The sequence below is a fragment of the Taudactylus pleione genome, unplaced genomic scaffold (assembly GCF_031769625.1).
Source record: "Taudactylus pleione unplaced genomic scaffold, aTauple2 ptg000828l, whole genome shotgun sequence".
In the NCBI taxonomy this organism is placed as follows: domain Eukaryota; kingdom Metazoa; phylum Chordata; class Amphibia; order Anura; family Myobatrachidae; genus Taudactylus; species Taudactylus pleione.
Window position 1 is genome coordinate 885763 of NW_028285230.1, and position 22528 is coordinate 908290.

The window sequence follows — 22528 nt, forward strand, 5'->3', positions numbered from 1 at the left end:
AATGTTGAAACTATGCACCAGGGAAGCTCTAAAGTGTAGAGCCAACTGATTAAAAAAGCAGATGGCTGCTAGGACCGCAGCTAGGGTGCATAAGGGAGAAAGCGGCTATGCAATGACAGGTTGAGCATTAGTGGGGTAAGCCCGCTTACCTGTGAGCGGCCAAAAGCCCTCTGGACGCTATGTAGAATGTCACTGACCTCTTTCATCTCACAGCAACCTGCCCCGTCAGGTATAGGGAATAGCTTCAGTGGGCTAAGACCCAATGCTCTACAGCACGGACTTCAGTCTGGAGATGTTGCAGTAGAAAACACTGTATAAACTAGCAAAATGTTAGTGGAGGCAGGAAGGTCGTTCAACAGGACTCTATACCTGAGCTTGTTATATTAGGGATGTGTATCCATATAGACATTATACCTATACCACAAAACGGTCTACTAGTTTAAGTATCAGTACATTAACACTTATAATGGAGAAGTGTGTATTACGCCCATCAATCTAATAAAATCCAGGCCTGACCCTGCCTATATCGGCGGGGGCCCTAGGCCTTCATGTAATTTAACAAATGAATCCCTGATTACAGAATAGAACCTGGATTCTCTATGTACAGATAGAATGTACCTAGGGGCCCTTTAGAGACTCATGTTATTGAGATATGTGACAAGACAATAATATGGAGTACCGGAATCTATACTGAGAAGGGTACCTGTACATAGACAGAGTGCATTAGTTATCCCAAGAAAGGAAGGGACATATCTGTAGTGATAACCAATAGGGTTAAAAACCAGGTTTTGCCAATTATTAGAAATTATGCATACAAGTAATGGGAATATATCAGTATATATACACCCGTACATATAGATAAACATAGTTGCATAAGAAGGCCATCTCTTTGAAAGAAAGAGTAGTGCCAACATAGCAAGTTAACTTGTCAGACTCCGGCATCGGGAGATCAGCATGCTATATTTATATATATGTCCTGCTATATCCTGCATTCTCAGTGTCTTATAAGTTTGCTACCAAGTGCAAAGTTAAAATAATCATAGATCACCCTAAAGGGGGGCGCCATAGATAGGGACTAACAAGAAGGAACTATAACCCCAGAAGGATGGAAGTACATATCTTTATATACAAGAAGGCCCCAGTCATGTATAGGGTTCATAATATAAGCAATGTCTATCACTATGTAAGCTGCAGAACATGACTCTAGTCTACAGAGCCACCATTTAATATATATATATATATATATACATATACATATATATATATATATACACACACACACACACACACACACATATATATACACACATACACATAGATAAGCTGACAGCTTTGGTAATCGCAGGCGGCTTCCCATCCGTGGAAATATAGGTACGTACACACACCCACATACAAATCCTTAGGGAGAGATGGTGTAAAGCGGAGTTATTGTACCAACTACTGGATGAGGAGAGTCCAGACTTCAATTGCAGAATCCTTCTTTTAAATAAGCTAAGTACCAGACCTAAAACTGATAACAGATCCTACCTCTGCCTTATAAGGATAAGAAGCGATATATATATCTCCACATATGCATACCTACATAGTAGTACATAGATTAGTAGGTGCGATAATATTTAAAATTAGAACATGAGCAATACACGTATATGTTCTATAGCAGGGCTTAGTATAAATACATGTGGCTTACCTCAACGCAGGGAGACTGCTCAAGTGTTGCGTGTAGCCATCAGCCTGCTACGGTGTAATGGGCAGGATATTTTATCAGTGTGCTGTCCCAGACTGGTATCGAACCTGGGACCCTTCTGTTACTGGAGTGCTCGCCTTAATCAGTTGAGCTATATATGTGTGCAGAAGAGTAACAATCCACAAACTTAAGGGATTACTGTCCCCAAAAAGTGAGCTGTATTCTAACAGAGCCTCCCCAACATATTAAAAGGGAGACCTGTCCCTTGGGAAAAACCACAGCGCAATCCCCCAATCTAAACAGGGGATAAAGGCCTGCTGTTGTTATTAACACAGCTAAAGAAGTGGCCGTCCCGGCCTCTAATGCTGGGCCACAGGGATGGTAAGCCCAATATGGGATTCTCGTTCCTGAGAATGGATGATTCGGGAGGACCTGACCCAAGGCCTGCCCCCTCAGCCAACGCTGGGTTGAGACCCAACCCAATGGAGAGTTCTCCTCACCCACAGATATCGTTTCAATATTTTTGTATATGTGCTGCCAAAGCGTGCACTGGAACATTGTCAACCTTGCACAGTGTGCTAATTAACCTCTCTGGAATAAGGCTTGTCCATAGACCACCCGATTAGCAGAGTAGAAAAAAGGTATACACTATATATATCTATCTATATCTATATATATATATCTATATCTATACATATACACACACATATATATATATATACATACATCCCTATATGGGATTACATATACATCTACATACACACACACACACAACACGTACATTGTAGGCGCTGGGACACGGGGAGCGATCTGCAGAAGTGACAGAGATGACTCTTACACTGCGCTAGGGTAAAGTTATACCGCGCTGTGTGCGCAAAATGTCCATGCTAGCCTGGAGGAGTCCCGGCTAACATAAGCTGTCCCCTCAACAGAACCGCATAAAGCGGAGTCATAGTGCACCTGCTAAGCGCAAGTTTGAGGGAGGGGCAGCAAAAGGCTAGACATATCCATCAGAGCAGCAGGTGTTAGGGCAATGGGCTATACTGCTGTGGAGGGCGCCGAAGCGGCTTAAACACAAGAGCCCCGAAGTAGCTAGCGCCGGAGCTTATACATTAAAGCACCGCCTCAGCAGACTAACAGCTACGCTGTTATAAAACACACACAAGCACAGGGAGAATATACAAACTCCACACAGGGCCATAGTGGGAAACAAACCCATGACCTCAGTGCTGTGAGGCGGCAATGCTAACCATTATACAGTCTGTGCTGCCCTGTTAAATATATACAGGCTGCCTCAGTGCGACTGGCGCTGTACCTACAGTGAGAGCTACAGCGCTTTTCGTAAGTGATAGCGCAGTCAGCCGTCTGTCACTTACCTGACCTACAGTTAACGGAGCTTCAATACACATCTCCCCCTTGTGGGGGGAGGGGCAGGAGACCCGGACTCAGCCGGCGGCGGGACCCTTTTCTTCCCCGAGCAGGAGTGAGTCAGTGCTGTGCTACACAACGGACCCTCTTAATAAAAGGGGGAGTTGTTTATATTGTAAGCTGTCCCCTCTCCTTAAGAGGGAAGCGCGCTCCCTTGCCGGCGCTGGTCCGCGCTGCATACTCTTAAAAGAACACCTCTCCTGCTAAGCAGGAGAGGAGAGCCTCAGCTGATGTCCACTGCTCCAGTGAAATGACTCAGCGCTGTGCTTGCCGGCTATTACTGCTGCGGAGCAATAAGGGGGAGAACCCTTACAAATGGCGCCGCTGTTGCAGGACGCGCCATAAGTGTTTGTTTAGGGCGGGTCTCGACGCCGGGTCCGTGCGCTGATTAAGACAGCGGGACTTAGTAGCCACAGCAGCCCGCCATGTGTGAGGAGGACAAGCGCGATCGGCGCTGCTAACGAGCTCTCCTATGAAGCAGCGCCGACAGCCGCGTGGTGCCCACAGCGCGGCAGTGAGGAGGAAACCCGACTAAAATAGGCGCCGCTAGATTGCATGACGCGCCTCCAGCAGCCCCAGCGACGACCGGGGCTGTAATATGCGCCCTCGCTGGTGACCCCCTTGTATCCGAAGTCGGGGAGAGGGTGGTGCGGGGCAGGGGAAAGTCGGGCCCTCCTAACAGTGACAGTGTCACTGAGCCCAGCTATACTTCCACTGCTCCTGCTAATCAGGAGCAGTGGTCATACTTACAGCTGTTGCGGCCGGGAAGCTGGGCTGAGGGGGCGGAGAGGAACCCGGACACATGCCGGTGTCAGCAGTGGCGGGTCTTCTCGGGGTCCGATGACTCCTTTGTGTGTGCCCCCTCCTCAGGGTCACCGGACACAGGCTGCAGTAGCCGTGTGGTGCCCTTCCCGGCGGCTCCCACGTAGCAGGCAGACTGCCACAGCAAGCAGCCTGCCTGTCCTCAGCTGTAACTGTTATAAAAATTAAAAAATATGAAAAAAGGCTGGAGACAGCCTGATGTGCGACCGGCTCTCTCGGGCACATTCTAAAAACTGGGGCTGACGGGGCATAGAGGGGGAGGAGCCAGTCACACTTCTAAATTATTTAAGGTGCCAGGCTCTACTCTACCACCGTCTATACCCCACTGTCTTGAACTCCAGTGTCCCCTAGTGGATGAAGGAGAAATATAATCTTCCTCTTAATAAAAAACACAAGAAAATGTAAAACCCAAGGGGAAAAAAATTAAATAAGCGTAGATGCACTAAATGTGGTTGGGACGGGCATGAGAAGAGCTTTGTCACGGCTGTGTGAGAATTCAACAGTGCGGATGGATGCAGTCATATTAAAGTCACTCTATTAAAATGCAGGGTGAGATCACAAGAGCAGATGACTGATAATCAAGCTTTAGAGGACTCATCATGGCACTTACAGAACTTATAACAACTCCTATGTGTAGATATTTGTCCATTATTACCACTGCGAGGACAATCACTGGGGGAGCAGTCTTGCCCATACCCTGTGTCCATATCATCAAACTTTTGTTGTCTATACACAGTAACGGCGGCAATTTTGCGTGTTTAAGGAGGAGGAGACCATTCCCGATCATTAATAAAAAAGGAAACAGAATGGATTTTTGCTATGCACACCCTACAACCAAATGGTCAAAACAGACATAGAAATGAATGCTTTTTTATAAACTTGTATATTTTCTTCACACAGGATTATCATACTTTTTAGATACTATCACAACGCTTTACTATTATTACACATTACACTGGTTTTAAACAAACACTTTTATATAGCAGCGCGATTCCACTTTTTCTTTCTTACTTTATCCAAAACTGCTACCACTATGGTATTAAAATATGGTCGCCGCTTTTTTTTACAAGGAAGACAAATGCAGACTTCCGTTTTTTCAATAAAGTTACTCTATATAAAAAGGAGATTTTATTTTCATTTAAAGTCATCCTTGATAAAGGGCAGAAGTGCCTGAAACGCGTTGGATGCTAACACTACAAAGAAGGAAACTGTATGATTTACCGCCCATGCCTGGCGGTTTTAATCCCGACAGCTGCATCCCGGCAGAGGAGGAAATCCCGATTGTCCAAGGTAAGTATTGTCTAACCTAATTCTACCCCCTAACCCTCCCTTAGGGGTGCCTAACCATAACTTTCCCCCCCCGTGCCTAACCCTAATCCCCCCCCCCTCTAAGTGCCTAAACCTAAGCCCCCCTTCCCCGCCGCCTAAAACTAAGTCCCCCAGGGGGGTGCCTAACCCTAACTCCCCCCCAGGGGTGCCCAACGCTAACCCCCCCTTCCCCTAGCCTAAACCTAACCTCCCGGGGGTGTGCCTAACCCCAAGTCCACCCCCCCCCCCCCCCCCCCCCGGGAACCCTAAACCTAACCCCCCCCCCCCGCGCGGCTATCCACGCTCGGCGTCCCTTCGATTGGGATGCTGGGCACCGGTCTCCCGGCGTCGGTAAAATGACGCCTGTCATTTAACCCTCACCGGGATTAAGCAATCGGGAAGCCGGCTGTCGGGACCACAAAGAATATCCTTTCCATTCTGGAGCAGCGCTTCACATCGCTCATTCCAGTGGAAGAAAACAGACAAGCACGGAGGGAACCAGCCAGCCACGGAGAAGACCAGCACACGGAAGGTAGGCAGAGACAGGGCTAGCTAGTTAGTTCTACCTGCAGCCACCTGGTCATACTTTGCTACTGGCAATATTGGAACCCACAGGAAAACGCATTCGAAAGACTTTTAACTGTGCAAAAGACCTTTATAAACACCCACTAAACACCTCTCTTCTCTACAGGAATCGCGCTACACATAAGCTTAGTTTTATATCATCACAAGCGCTCCTTTTATCCACCCATTACATAATTCATGGCCTGCAGATCATCCTTCCACCATGAAATAGGGAGATCACGGAGCCACGAGCCACTTGGGTGACGTCACTAGGTCATAGTGAATGGCTAGCCTGCATGCTCAGGATTAGAACTTCTGCGATTGATAATACACATGAGCTCACTGTAAGTAATTGAAAAAAAACAAAAAGAAAAACAGTGTACGTTGCAGTTAGATCTTTATTTTGCAGGACCGCCAGACGCTCACATAAACACTGCACATGGTTTTGTACTGGAGAGAGGCATAATGTAGTTTTTATGGATTTAAGAAACTTTCAAGCGATTTTAAGCTTTAGTTGAATATAGAAAGATAACAGTTATGTCAGCGTACAATAAGAATTAATTGCCCCACTCTCTATCCCGCTCTGCTACCCCCTCCCCCGTCCATCCCTCCCCAGCTGCATACTTACCTGTTGGTGGCAGGTTGTTCTCCTCGGTCCCCTCGCTGTAGCAGTGGGAGCCATTGGAGGGGGACGCACATCTCCACTCCGTCCCGTCCCGCCCCTCCCCCAGCTGCATACTTACCCGTTGCCGGCAGGTCCCTCTCCTCTGTCCCCTCGCTGTAGCAGTGGGAGTCATTGGAGGGGGACGCACACCTCCACTCCGTCCCGTCCCGCCCCTCCCCCAGCTGCATACTTACCCGTTGCCGGCAGGTCCCTCTCCTCTGTCCCCTCGCTGTAGCAGTGGGAGTCATTGGAGGGGGACGCACACCTCCACTCCGTCCCGCCCCTCCCTCCCCCAGCTGCATACTTACCCGTTGCCGGCAGGTCCCTCTCCTCTGTCCCCTCGCTGTAGCAGTGGGAGTCATTGGAGGGGGACGCACACCTCCACTCCGTCCCGCCCCTCCCTCCCCCAGCTGCATACTTACCCGTTGCCGGCAGGTCCCTCTCCTCTGCTCTGCAGCTGTAGCAGTGGGAGCCGTTGGAGGGGGACGCACACTCTGGCTTCCTCTGCACATGCATGTAGGAGATGGGACAAACCTTACAGAATTATCATATAGAAATGTACTATCTTAAAGGCCTTTAGCTAAGTGGGGCATATAAACATTTCCTACTGTAAGTAGTATTAGAAATTTAATTTGAGTCTGGGCACTGAGATTTATTACTTACGTCGGGCACGAAGTGGACCATTATCCTAAACACAGCGGTCACACACTGCTAGATACGTTCAAACAGTGATAATAGCAATTATAAAAGTCACAGGCAAACACTTATTAAATCGCAATGGCTGCTACCTTTAAGTAAAAATGTATTAAACTAGGGTACCATTGCCTTAAACAATACAAATGAAATGGCTGTCTTTCCAATAAATGTAACAGTTACATACCTTCCTCACTTCCGGATCATGGGAAATCCATCGAAGAACGGCTTCAAACACATACTTCTCATTGCCCACATTTAGCTTCTCCAGGGAGAGGACCTCCTTCAGCTTGACATGTCCAAGTTCCAGGAACTCCTCAGTACTGCTGACATCTCTGAAGTGGGTCTCCAGGTATTCTGTGGCTAGGTAATACACATGGTTTAGACAGTAATGCAGGGCAAAGTCTCGGATGCCAATGCAGTTCTCAGCCGCGATGCAGCCCTCCAGAAACTCGCAGCACAAGGTCTTCAGATCAGTAATGAGCAAGAGGTCGGCAGCTTGCACCACGTCCTGGATGGTCTCTTCACTCAGCCTGATCTACCCATCGAGAGGAAGAAAACAAAAATACACATTAGGACTTTTTAATAAAACCGGCTTTATTTATTTGGAAACCAAAACTGTATGCGTTAGAGAACAGCAAGTCAGGGTAAGGCCAAACTAAGGACTATTTCTGCAAGCCAGTTACCCACTGTAAAGACCAGTCTCTTTATGAGGAAATCAACCAAATAAAGTAAAGCTCTAACCTGTCGCCCCTGGGACTTAGGTAAGACATATTTAGCATATGGTTACTCTTTTACGGCTTATAGAACATTAAACTTAAAGCAATGCCTGCCGCTACATCACAAGAGAGAGACCAGATAATTAATGGGTGCCCGGCGGAGCAATTCAGTTGTTTTGGGATCCCATCAATAATCACGCCCAAATAGACAGGGTTTAGCTATGTATAGCAGCTAAACCCAACTAAAGTCCTGGGTAGGGACCACAAACTACCGTTTGGGTACCCAGACCACTGACACTTCGCACAATTCTGCTCGCCACCTCAGGGCGTACGAGCATAAATGCCGACAACTATTCTCAACCAAACGGAGCAACAATTGAATTGAATTGTGCACAGATTGCTCCCAGTATAAAAACAAGATTAAATGGACGTAAATGACCTGGAAAGGACAACACTGCATAGTCTTCATTCCAGCACCTTGCACCTGTCACAACCTGTGCAGTTCCTCTATCCTACCTGGGGTGTCGCTCTCTACTCAGGTGCTCCTAGCACACTCAGCTGATGCAACAAACTGCTGAGATTCAGCAGTTTGTGTGCTTGAAACACCAGGGCAGATAGCGACACTCCAGGCAGGAAGGAGGAACTGCAACGGGTTGTAACAGGTGCAAGGTGCTAGAATGAAGACCACCTGCTTAATACCCAATGGGCTTCAGTCCCAGGCTCTAGAGTCTGAGGATGGTTCACATTTCAACATGCGGAACCAGCGTGGAGAAGCATAGTAATGGGTAAACCATCACGCTCAATCGGTTTTGGCCGCATAAGCATGCCACATCGTATAATTACTGTATTACATAAATATCCTGTACGTAAGCTGCACATTTCTTACAATATGAGCAACATGAAAATATACAAATAAAACTGCATACTTTTACACTTATATTTTCAAGAACAACTTTAAATCAGGCACATGGAGAGATCCAAAGGTTCTATAGCTGAAATGTGCATAGCAGAATCCAATTATTGTTCAGATAATAAAAATGTATGTTCAATATAATTATTGGCTAGAGGCATTCTGATAGAAATAGTATCTAGCACCGTCACGCAGCTGGCTTGTTGCATGCAGAACAGGGGATGTTAGGTTTTTAAAAGATGTGTAAAATAGAACTTATCAAAGTAAAAAGAAAAACCACTTACTGGGTTTTTATTACTAGGCAAACTTAAAATTGGGGAAATTGGTGGGTATAATTGAGATGTTGCATGTGAATGAGACTTTAAAGCATTTTCAAAACACATGACTCGTGTTAAATAAGATGCACTGACATTAAGCTTATTGCATAGGGATTTAGAGTAGGGATGTGCAGGCTCGGATAGGTTCGAGTTTGCACGTTGAGTTCGGATTTTTCCCTCCAAAAAAACGGAACTCAGAAAGAGGCTAAACGTCATCTTACATGGACGAACATCATCATTCCTGGACTCTTTTGTCCAGGAATGATGATGTTCGTCCATGTAAGATGACGTTTAGCCTCTTTCTGAGTTCCGTTTTTTTGGAGGGAAAAATCCGAACTCAAGGTGCAAACTCGAACCTATCCGAGCCTGCACATCCCTAATTTAGACATGTGAGCACAAGCAGTGACAGAACTTGCAATCACAATAATTGTATTTATATTGATACATGGGCTAGTATTAAAAAAAAAGAAAGAAATACAGGTTAGACCGAGTGTCAACAGATTGTTCTGATCTTCTAGAAGAGTCCTGTTTGTTTAGTAACTCAGGTGGCAAGAAGACTACAGCCTGTCTATAGTTTGTTAGACTGGTACAAGCCTGCGCTCTTACGAAAGATGTTTCTACCTGGGTGTGTTAGCAACCGACTAGACGCTTTCTGCCAAATATTTACCCACAAAACATCTAACCTCACTATTTCCATATCCAGACAGAGCCAAAGGAACATGGCACATGACAACTAACTGGATGCTGGTACACATAAAGCTACTACATGCTGGGCACACTACCTGTCCGCTGAAAATGTAGTCCAGTATTTCTTTCATAACAGTCACCGAAATTCCTTCCATTTCAATCCGGTAGATGGAACCGTCATCTTTGGGACGATTGTAGTTTAGTTTTGCTCTGCAACAAGAAATACAGCTGAACCAAAGAAGCAGGCAACATTTTTATAATAAATTAATCACTGTAGTGTTATAGTAAGTATTTAAACAGTTAATCATTAAAACACAAACTTGAATCGCATGCAAACATTTCTGTTTTACTTAAACATTTTTAACACCCCACTGTGCAATTTTTTCACTTGTGTGTTAAACATAAGGTACATAACACTTAAAATGAAATATCAATTTTTACGCCATTTACGCCAGGGTTTTTTTTGTCGAAAAATGGCAGTTTTAGCTGATGGCGAAAAAAACATAAATTTTCGCCACTAATTGAATATTAGACGACAATGATAAATCGGAAAACCATGAAATTATGATTTGACTCCATGCAATTAAACCTTTTCCCTGTTGAACTTCCCTTCTCCCTAGTATTAAAACCCATGATTTGGCCAGGTGTGGTAGCAGTTCACAGTGTAACAGGGGGAGATGCACCAAGACTTCAGGAGTAAAGAAGTGGTCAAGTGGAACAAATCAGCTACTAATAGGTACTAATTAGCATTTATAATGTACATTCTATATGTAGGAGCTGAGAGGTTGCTATGGGCTTTTCCACTTGTCTGCTGTTTGAAAGGGCTTCATACATCTCTCCCTTATTGGTCTATGTACTAATAATCGTGGAACACCTGCAAATATTATGCATCCATATCGCTTGGAATATCTTCATTTTTAATTAAATATATCCCCACCATGTACAAAGAGGAACTCGTAGGGATAGCGGTTTACGGTAACCGTTGTCCCTGCGAGTTATATGCCTGGCAAATATGGGGGAAGTGGACACTGCGAATGCGCACAGCGTCAGCTTCCAGAGCCGGCCGGGGGCTGCGAAGGAGAAATCAAAAGATCTCTCTCCTGCCCCTGGAGCGCCCATAGGCTTACAGCAGTGTACTATTTGAAGATGGTGTAAACTACCGGGGTCAGACTCTAAAAAGCTTTGCTTTTTTGAGTTTAGTACATATGGGTTAGATCGTAGTCCCCATTGATAATAATGGGGACTGCGATATGAAGTACTAATTCGCACTGTGCTGGAGTTTTCTGTGAAATCTCCTGCATTGTGGTTTTAAGTACAGAACTACAATATATAAAATTATGCAGAAACTACAGTTTCTGCAAAAGTTTATATATAAAAAACAAAAAACAGATTGATACATAGGCCCCTCAGTCACTTAAAAGCTAAAAAACTCTCTACATTTAATTTTTTTTTTAAATAAACCACTAATTTAAAAACATTACACGCTTCGCCGTATTCAATTACAGGTGAAAAGCCGCGAACGGTGAAAAGTTTTCGTTGATGCGCGGTTTTCGCCTGTTTCCGATATATCGCCCTATTCAATTCCAGGACGTTTTCGCCTAGGCGAGAAACTCCATAGGCAAAAGCAGGTGAAAAAGTTTCTCCACCCAAAGGCAGGAGAAAATAAGTGCAAAATCCATATTTAGGGGTACAAACGTGTGGACTTGGTTCAGAACCCTTTGGACACCCTCCCCCCTAATGACTAATTAGGCAAAAACATGTGAAAATGAAAAAAAGTGTGGGAAAATGGGTATAAAGTACTGGGATAGGTATTTTGGGGGGCTGTAAAGAGGGGGCAGGTGTTTTTAAGATTGCAGGGGGCTGCAGCAGGTGTTTTTTTTAATCTGCACTTTATAGACACAAAAATATACCCATTTTAGTGTACCCCCAATTTTACTACAGCAATTATTTTTCCCAAAAGAAATTGCTTTCCATCATTTTCCACACTTATGCAAATATGCATATAACAGCCCTTTGACTCAATTTAAATACCCTAATTACTTTTATTAGGGTTATTAATACACTTCTATATTGATTCCCCCTGTCAGTTATGTTTTTTAGGGGGTACAGGCTGATTTCCCCAGAAAAAAAAAAAAACTGTCCTTTTTGTAAATCGCTGCATTTGCACTTCTGTTTGCCTGTTTTGCAATTGAATAGGGCGAATGAGGCGAAAACATTGCGCTTTTCGCCAATCTCAGCTTTTTCACGGCTAATTTAATCCTGTAGTAGTTTTATGCTTGTGTTTCTAAGGTATTTTAGTGCTGACCGCAGGCTTACAAGGTGTGTAAAACTGAAAAACGCAAATTAACCATTAAAATATACGGTAACTGTATGTGACAGAAACACATGTACAAGGGTATTTAGTAAATGCCAGTGTATATGATCAGTAAGCCTGGTCCTTTTAGTTGATCAGCAGATGAGTTTACAATGGCAGCTCATGGAAACGTTTTAGCTGCAGAGGAACAGCTAATGGAAAAACTTTCTGCCGCCTGGTAATCAGTCTAAACAACAATTAGTGCCAATAGCATTCAGCCAGTTTAAAGTTTTAACCTTGGGCAAAGTGAGAAGACCCTTTAAAGGCATGGGGAAAAACCTGGAAGAGGGGCTTACTTACTAAACTGCGCTGTTACAAACTACCAAATTTCTGCCGATTAAAGCGTCACAGTGTATTACCTTTTAAAAAAAATAAAAAGATCACTGCTTTAAATCCCACAGGCAAAACCTCAGACACAACTGCTGGGAACCTGACAAATAGACCCCCTGAACTCTACTATTTGTTGCGGTTGCAAAATTCAATAACGTTTGCTAAGTGAAATCGGTTGTTCGTCCTTCCATAAGATGGGAAACTCTCTTATACAATCCAATCTCTTTTTCACGCTGCTTGGTATTTTTAAACGGCCTTAATAGCTGCTAAATAGCGTTTTTTCTATACGTGGTGAAGAATAGTATTCAGGAGTATTTTTTCCAGAAAATAAGTTATCCCAGCAAATTTGGGGTACCGTATATACTCGACTATAAGCCGAGTTTTTCAGCACAAAAAATGTGCTGAAAAAGTACCCCCTCGGCTTATACTCGAGTGAAGTGTAGCGCTGACCGGAGGGAGTTCGGTCAGCGCTACACACTGTCAAACACACAGCCGCCGGAGCCGGCAGCTGTGTGTTTGCTGTAATCAGCAGCCGCTGAGAGTCTGTCAGACTCTCATCGGCTGCTGCTGCTCCCACTGCGGGAGCCATCTTCCGGCTCCCGCAGTGGGTGATGGGAGACACGTCGTCATGACGACGTCTCTCCCATGCAAAGCGGCCGGAGGAGCGGACAGCGGCGGGACCAGGAGCGGGAGTTTCAGGTAAGTGTTTATTTTTTTTTTATTCTTATCACGTCTCTCTCTACTAGGGGGGGGGGGGTGAGACTACAGGGGGCGATTACTAAAGGGGGCACTACCAGGGGGCGATTACTACAGGGGGCATTATCAGGGGGCGATTACTACAGGGGGCATTACCACTGGGGGAACTACCAGGGGGCGATTACTACAGGGGGCACTACCAGTGGGGGATTACTACAGGGGGCACTAAAAGGGGGAATTACCACTGGGGGTACTACCAGGGGGGATTACTACTGGGGGCACAACCAGGGGGAATTACTACAGGGGGGGGATTACTACAGGGTCACTAAAAGGGGGGATTACCACTGGGGGAACTACCAGGGGAGGACTACTACAGGGGGCACTACCAGTGGGGGATTACTACAGGGGGCACTAAAAGGGGGGATTACCACTGGGGGTACTACCAGGGGGGATTACTACTGGGGGCACAACCAGGGGGAATTACTACAGGGGGGGATTACTACAGGGTCACTAAAAGGGGGGGATTACCACTGGGGGAACTACCAGGGGAGGACTACTACAGGGGGCACTACCAGTGGGGGATTACTACAGGGGGCACTAAAAGGGGGGATTACCACTGGGGGTACTACCAGGGGGGATTACTACTGGGGGCACAACCAGGGGGAATTACTACAGGGGGGGGGATTACTACAGGGTCACTAAAAGGGGGGATTACCACCAGGGGAGGACTACTACAGGGGGCACTACCAGTGGGGGATTACTACAGGGGGCACTAAAAGGGGGGATTACCACTGGGGGTACTACCAGGGGGGATTACTACTGGGGGCACAACCAGGGGGAATTACTACAGGGGGGGATTACTACAGGGTCACTAAAAGGGGGGATTACCACTGGGGGAACTACCAGGGGAGGACTACTACAGGGGGCACTACCAGTGGGGGATTACTACAGGGGGCACTAAAAGGGGGGATTACCACTGGGGGTACTACAAGGGGGGATTACTACTGGGGGCACAACCAGGGGGAATTACTACAGGGGGGGGATTACTACAGGGTCACTAAAAGGGGGGATTACCACTGGGGGAACTACCAGGGGAGGACTACTACAGGGGGCACTACCAGTGGGGGATTACTACAGGGGGCACTAAAAGGGGGGATTACCACTGGGGGTACTACCAGGGGGGATTACTACTGGGGGTACTACCAGGGGGGATTACTACTGGGGGCACAACCAGGGGGAATTACTACAGGGGGGGGATTACTACAGGGTCACTAAAAGGGGGGATTACCACCAGGGGAGGACTACTACAGGGGGCACTACCAGTGGGGGATTACTACAGGGTCACTAAAAGGGGGGATTACCACTGGGGGAACTACCAGGGGAGGACTACTACAGGGGGCACTACCAGTGGGGGATTACTACAGGGGGGATTACCACTGGGGGCACTACCAGGAGGGATTACTACTGGGGGCACAACCAGGGGGAATTACTACTGGGGGCACTACCAGCTGCTGCCATTTCCCACACTAGGCTTATACTCGAGTCCAGTTTTTTGGGGTAAAAGTAGGTGCCTCGGCTTATATTCGGGTCGGCTTATACTCGAGTATATACGGTACTTGGAAATGGGGGTCAGCATATTTAAAAGTTGATAAAGTGTAGTTGAATAAATCGTGAAAAATCCACCTGCCGCAAGCACCTGCAATAAAAAAAAACCACTTGGGGCATACTTGGGGATTCCCCCCCAGAGTCAAGTTCGCTAGTTTTTAACTTTGTACCCCAACATTTTTTTTTTTTGCCCCCTTTTTCAAAGTCATTTTTTGGGGTGTCAAGTGTTTTTTTTTTTTTTTTTACATTTTTGGACACAGTTTACCTTTGGGGGACTGTCTGAAGGCTGCACAGGGGTTCCCGCAACGTTGCACCCCAAAACCCCAATTCTGCACTTTTTTCCGCCTGCTATTCATAGGCGAAACTTTTTCGCCTAGTACATTGCACTGACTTTCCGCCTAGGCGGAAAGTCTTTCAAATTGAATACGGGGTAAAAGCAAAACAGGCGAAAATGACGTCATCGGCGAAAGTATCGCAGATCCGGACTTTTCGCCTCAAATTGAATATGGGCCTAAAACTGTTTTAAGTAGAAATCTCCTTTAATAGTAATCCAAGTAGAGGAATAAACAATGGAAATATTGAACTTAATGCCACAACTTTAATATGGCTGTTGCTGTTGTTACAGGCTCCACAACTCTACCACCCCTCCTGGCGTTTACAGAGAGATTATATTTAATTGGAAGACCTGGAAGACGAGGTGTTGTCTAAGATAGTCGTCTATGTGCTCTGTAGCAGTAATACGTGGGAACAAGGAATGCACAGTGTCATTTATTTCCTGTTTTCTCAGCCTGATTAATAATCCCGCACAGTGTCCTAGATTCCCATGGTCCTCACAGTCGCATAGCACATTATGTAGTGAGCAGAGATGCTTTAGACTGACCATATGAGGCACTGTCTTTTTCTGTGTAATGTAAAATCCTCACCCCTTTGCTTTCACGTGATATGCTGAGAGCACAGGCAGGTTTAAGGAGTCACTTTCTATGTGATTTTTCCGGCGGTAGCACGAGATTCTTTGCAGTCATACATGGGAGAAGATTAAAAATCTGGATAATGATAATAAATATTTCACAAAAGGGACAGAAAGTTTTTGAAAAATGAATTGGTCTCCACCTTCTTACATCTTTAATGCATTTTTTTATGCACATTACCATATGCATAGTCTTCATCCTAGCACCTTGCACCGTCACAACTTGTGCAGTTCCTCTTTCCTGCCTGGTGAGTCACTCTCTGCTCTGGTGCTTCTAGCACACAACTGATGCTACGAACTGCTGATATACAGATCAGTGTGTGCTAGAAGCACCAGAGCAGAGGGTTACACCGCAGGCATGAATAGGGAACTGCACAAGTTGTGACAGGTGCAGGGTGCTAGAATAAAGACTATGCATACTGTATATTACTTTACGTTTGGTGTATTTTGTGCTCATCAGTCATGTCTTTACTGCCATTACCCTGAGCTATCACATACAATTGCTCTTTGAAGACGTGTACACAGTTCGCTTAATTAGGGATACATCTAAGGCCCAGACTCACGCTTCTGACAATCTGACCGCACACCATCGATGATCGGTGATCCGCCGGTGGATTTGGGAATTTCAACTTGTTAAAAATCCCAGGCTCACTGATTCTGACCATTTGAGTTTGGATATCGAGATTTTTCAACATGTTGAATATCCCGGATTCTGCCGTTGGCAGGGCGGGGGAATTGCGGCAATCGGTCACAGGTGCATGGGCCCCTTTGCTCAATGACTGTGTGTTTCCAGAGCAATAAAAAAGGCAACACTGCCTCAGACTATAAAGATGATGGAAAGGTAAATCAGTGATTTTAGTAAAAGCTGCAGGATGGCATTCAGCAGCCAATATAAATAAAAGTAATCTGAAGGTGTAAAACTCACTCACACTATGCTGCTCCCACGACAAGAAGGTCTTCATTCAAAACAATACGCCATGCAAATGTTGTAACTGGAAAGCAGATACTGAATGCCATTACAAAACTAAAGACAAACTGTACGCGGTTATAACTTGGAAAAGTAATGCATATCCTAGAGATTCTTAGTTAATGTGTGCGCACAGAAATGAGATTCTTTGTGCATTCATTTAAAAGAAGATTTATAGACTACACTAACCAGTTCCCTGTACAGAAGCAATGTAGAGGGATAATCACCACCCCCAAGTGTAACGTAATTAATGGTCACACCTGGTATACTATACCTTTGATTGTACAGGAATAAAACACAAACTGCCACCGCCCCGGCGGCTAGCCATCCCCCTCCCCCCGGATGTATAGTCTACACACAGAACTTTGGAAGTAGTCACTGGAGGGCTCGTTGTTCAGGAATTTCACACAGAACTGCTACTAACGTACTTTAGGAGCAGCAAAACGAGTGGACATTTAAAACAGGTCCATAAAGGGTACAGGCTGGAACATCCCTAGATTTAAATATTGTTTATATGTATTTAATTTATTATTTATGTAGCGCAATACAGAGTATATTAACTCATTCACATCAGTACCCGCCCCAGATAAATCTATGCAAGGATTTATACAATGGTTTAACAAATGCATCTTCATTAACCTCTATTGCAGGCCTGGCCAACCTGTGGCTCTCCAGCTGTTGTGAAACTACAAGTCCCAGCATGCCCTGCATCAGTTTTGGTGTTTCATAATAGCAAAACTGTAGCAAAGCATGCTGGGAGTTGTAGTTTCATAACAGCTGGAGAGCCGCAGGTTGGCCCGGCCTACTCAATTGCATAGAAATAAAAAGTGACAAGGCGGCACACTTAAAACCTGACCGATACCTGCTGCCATCAATCCCCATAGGTTTCTATGGGAGATGCGAGGCTGCCTTATTTACCAACTTCGAAATGTGATGCATTCCGGAGTATGCTCTCCCCCCCGCAGTTAGCGCCATCTGAAGATGGCAGTAGCTCGATGTAACCTATGGGCCTCACCTCGCAGATTTAGCTGGCGGAGGGTACCCTATCTTGCAATGGCCGCTGCGCATACAAAGCACATCGCAGGGATGGGTGCCCCTGTCCCTGAGGGTGCCGGTTAATGCATGCATTCCTGCAAAGCGATCTTGGGCAATAACATTGCGCCCAGATCACATTTGATATGCGATTTTTTATAAATGCCCCCCTCTGCATTATAAACACATAGATCTAATAAGATCAATAGCAATATTGCTTTCCTCTAGTTAAATACAGTAAAAAGGGAGCAAGACATACAAGGGATGAAATCTGAGACAGTGTGCTATATAGCCAAGCGTGTGCCCTATGGGCAAATGACTGAGACGCCCTTCTGAACAATTCTATTTGCAGCGTCAGCCAATTTTACATCTTTACTTCACCGCAGCTTGCAGTAAATAAACCAATAAGATCAGTCAGGTTTAACACTGGATGAGTCATGGGAGATAGCATGAAATACTGCATTACTGATTAACTGTTTAGTTGCATAAGAAAACAAGGACAGGTGGCTTGTTTATGCAGTATGAAAAAGTGTGTCTGTAAGTATAAAGCTTTTATATGAAAGTTTAATGCAACAGGAATAGCTATTTATCATGTTTTGCACCACTGCTTAACCAAGTACATTGACCACCCTGTGCAAATATTATATATATATATATTTTTTTTTTTCTAGCCAAGAAAGGCTATAAGACCAACCTTATATATGGGCTTGCAGCTGCCAAGATATTCTTCTGCACTGGGATCTCTTGCTCCTCTAACACCAGCAGGGCATCACAGAAGTCAGATTCCTCCCGGAAACAGCCCAGAGCCCGGAGGAGCTTCGCCGCGTGCTGAGGGTCTGACACCACACTCATGGAGTTTGATTCTGACATTTTTAGGCAAAGTGGGAAATGTACAAGAGGGACTGGCAGCTATATATGATCTATGCAGGCACAGTCACGCGGGGTCAGGGTTAAGCAGTCGTTCTATAGAGTGATGAGTTCAATATGGAAGCTGGGTAAAAGATCTGAAATGAGGACACGTGGTTATCCACAGCATGGAGACATTATTAATGGGCTGTATATGGAGGCTCTGAATGGGGTGATAAAGTGTATAAAGGTGATGCATGGGTCTCAAATTATATGAAGGTGCAATACAGGTGGCAAATTATATGAAGGTGCAATATGGGAGTGCAATACAGTATGGACTGTAATAGGAGGTGATGAGGGGCACTATAATGCAATGAGTGGTATATAAGGGAGATAATAGGGTGCTATAATGCAATGAGTGGTATACAGGGGAGATGACAGGGCGCTATAATGCAATGAGTGGTATAAACGGGATACGACAGGGCGCTATAAGGCAATGAGTGGAATACAGGGAAGATGACAGGGTGCTATAATTCAATGGGTGGTATATAAGGGAGATGACAGGGGGATATAATGCAATGAGTGGTATACAGGGGAGATGACAGGGCGCTGTAATGCAATGAGTGGTATACAGGGGAGATGACAGGGCGCTGTAATGCAATGAGTGGTATATAAGGGATATGACGGGGATATAATGCAATGAGTGGTATACAGGGGAGTTGACAGGGCGCTATAATGCAATGAGTGGTATATAAGGGATATGACAGGGGGATATAATGCAATGAGTGGTATACAGGGGAGATGACAGGGCGCTATAATGAGGGAAGCTGCAGTGAGTCTGGGTACAGGGCGCTGCGCTCAGGCAAGTTGAGTAAGAGCGTCGCTGGGTGTGAGGAGCGGCGTTATACAGGGCGCTGCACAGTGGGGTCTGTAGTACGGGCGGCAGAGACACACCGGCGGCGTCATGCGGTATATGCGGGTCCCCTGCTCCCTGCAGCTCTCTCCGGCTCCTCAAGCCGCTGTGAGCACCCGGCTCAGCCGCCAGCACTCCCCGAGCCGCCCGCATGACGTCATCCCAGCGCGCCCGCCCCACGTGGGACAACAACACAACACACAGAGAGAGCCCGCAGGCCAGGGCGGCATGGAGCTACGGCGCCAGGCTGAGGGCGGCAGGGGGGCTGGTATCCCCAGCCGTGCGTGCTGAGCTCCATGCCCCGCCGCCACCTCCTGTTGCTGTGTGCCTGGGATACACCCTGTCACAGTGACAATGCAGGGAGGGAGGCGGAGTGCCCGGCGGCAGCGCAGATAGGGAGGGTATGATCAGATGTTATCATTACTGAGGCTGTGTGTGTGCCAGTGCAGGGGGGTTATTATACCAGCCTGGATACACTGCCCTCCCAGGTCTCACTGCATCTTACACCTATGGAGGATAATAATCACAATTCTGCCCAACTTGCAGGTTGATAAAGCTTCGTCCTCCCAGTAACTGTGTCCCTGCTTTCCATATTATCCAACTGCTACACGGGGAATATTGGATGCAGTTCTCTTTGTTGATAGTCTCCAGTGCATATACATTTACCTTATTAATGTGGGTTATATGAAAGATAATACACCATATTATGAAAGGGTTCAGTTAATGCTCCAGGGACCACCTACAACCTGAGGTCAGTAAGTGACCCAAAACCGGTATTACAGAATTATATATTTTGTTTGTGACACACCCGTTACATAATACAACCAGAACAATGAATAAACATCTACATTGTGTGTTATCTACATTTAAGTATAGGTGCATAGACTATGCAATGCCAACAATTTTCTTTGAAGTTTTTATTTATTAAAAATCTTTTACTAATATCTAAATGGATTGTAATATTCAAAATGAATAGAATTAGATAATACCACGTTTCACTATGGTGGTGTTACTTGGCTCAGCTATGGAATGGATGCTCTGACATGCGCAGACGATTAAAAAATTCTGCTGTACATCCTGAAATTCACTCTAAAAAATCCACCAAGGCCCAACCACTGGCTCGTCAGAATCCCTCACCCCTACCAGCGCAGCTTTCATCAAGGTGCTGGATCAGCAAAAACTACAGACAGCCACGTGATCAATCACCATTGTGAGTTCTTCCAGTACAACCTCCACCATCTTACACTGCCTAGCTTCTGGGTTACGTGAGAGGCTTATGGGACTAGACTCTAGTCACTAGAGCAGGGATGGAGAACCTCAGGCCCGGGGGCCATATAAGGCCCTCGGAATCATTTGGTCTGGCCCTCTGAGCTTTTTTCTGCTAACCTCATATGGCTAGCGGGTGCCTAGAATGGCACCCTGCAGCCAGAACCTATGCAGCAGTACCGCCTGGAGCATCCTTAGGATGTTCAGACGGTTACACCGCTGCCCTTACAGCTCCTGCTCCGGGTATTGCTGTAATCACTGGCAATTGTGCCCCGCCCGGATGTGACATCGTGCGGAGGGGGTGTGGCCCGCAAATGTTATATATATCAAAATGGCCCTCGGCAGAAAAAAGGTTCCCCACTCCTGCACTAGAGGGTAGATGTCCTTTAGGAGCAGCCATTTACCACAGCTTCTGACAAGGGACTGAGACTTTGCCTCCAGTGTAGCATTCTGGCATGACCACCTGCATGTCCTGAATGTAGGGTGAATGCTCAGCAATCACCGCAGGAATGAGCCCTGTGCACACATCTGCTCTCATCAATATTTCCCCACCAACACAGCCTGTGCAGATCACCATGTCACCTCACTGCATGAATATAATTGACACTACTAATCACCATTCTGTTTTTAATCCTGGTTTTTCTGCTGTATGCATCTAGTGTGAGAAGCCACTTGGAAATGCCAGATTGTTGCACCTTATATGGCACAAAATGAAGTCACCACATATAGGGATAGCTTTCTGTGGGGCTACAGTTATGTAATAAGCTCCTTGGTACTCCTAGCATACAACTGATTAAGAAACACTTTATGGGACTTCCGGTTCCGTCCCGGTTCCGGTATGCCAGAGTGAGCAGCTCTGTCTCTGAGCTCCGCTGCTTCCCCGGCTTATTATTTATCTAGGCTGTTTCGCCAGCCTCCAAACCAGTCCATTCTGAGACCATCTTCCCCTGACAGGGCTATGGACAAATACCTGGCTCAACAACAGCTCCAAAAAAACTCTCCGTCACCGCAACACCAGCGACAGGAGAAGCGCCGAGCAGAAACCAACATGGCGCCGGACGCTGAGATGGCGGCTGTGTCACCTGCAGCAAAGAAATCAGCAGCTTCCCTTACAGACGCTGTGGACACCCCGCAGGTACGTCGGTCTCTGGACTCTCCCATAACTTACGGGGACCTCGTGGATGCCATCAAAACTACCATGGCTCCACTCTTGAATCAGGCGGTGGCTGATATCAGTGTACAGCTGAAACACCTCTCTGCCAAGCTTACCGAAGCAGAGGAAAAAATAGGGGAAAATTTCCAAGACATTTCTCACCTTAAACACACAGTGCACAAACTACAAACAGAAAACATCCAACTCTGGCACAAAATAGATGATATTGAGAACAGGTCCCGCCGCAACAACATAAGAGTGGTTGGTATCCCAGAAACTATTAAGGGCCCATCTCTAGCTCACTTTGTGCGAAATACACTTCCCGCTCTGCTGGGAGTAGAAAACGAATGCAGAGATATGGTCATTGAAAGAGTGCACAGAGTGGGACAGAATCCTTCTGATGCATCTTCCTTCTGCCTGCAAATATTAGCACAGAATAAAAGCAAATTTGCCCTCATGTACCCAGCGAAATTACGCATATATGACGGTAACTCATTCAAGGATTACAACAATCCGGATGCTGCAGTAAAATATCTGGAGGAGAAGTATGGTGAAACCAGTCCTGACATATCCGATCGTCCTGATCAGCCTTCTTGAGAGACTC

The 22528-nt window shown here is 46.0% G+C and overlaps 1 protein-coding gene across 1 annotated transcript in view; it reads right to left on the reverse strand.

Annotated features, from left to right (window-relative positions):
* Window positions 1-19824, reverse strand: part of GAN (gigaxonin) — a 62224-nt gene extending 42400 nt beyond the window's left edge. The window contains exons 1-3 of the mRNA XM_088458375.1: window positions 18441-19824; window positions 9892-10006; window positions 7351-7701 (exon numbers count right to left, since the gene is read on the reverse strand). Of these exons, the coding sequence (XP_088314501.1) occupies window positions 7351-7701; window positions 9892-10006; window positions 18441-18616 (642 nt within the window). The 5' untranslated portion in view covers window positions 18617-19824. The remainder of the gene's footprint in view (window positions 1-7350; window positions 7702-9891; window positions 10007-18440) is intronic.
* Window positions 19825-22528: the final 2704 nt, after the last annotated feature.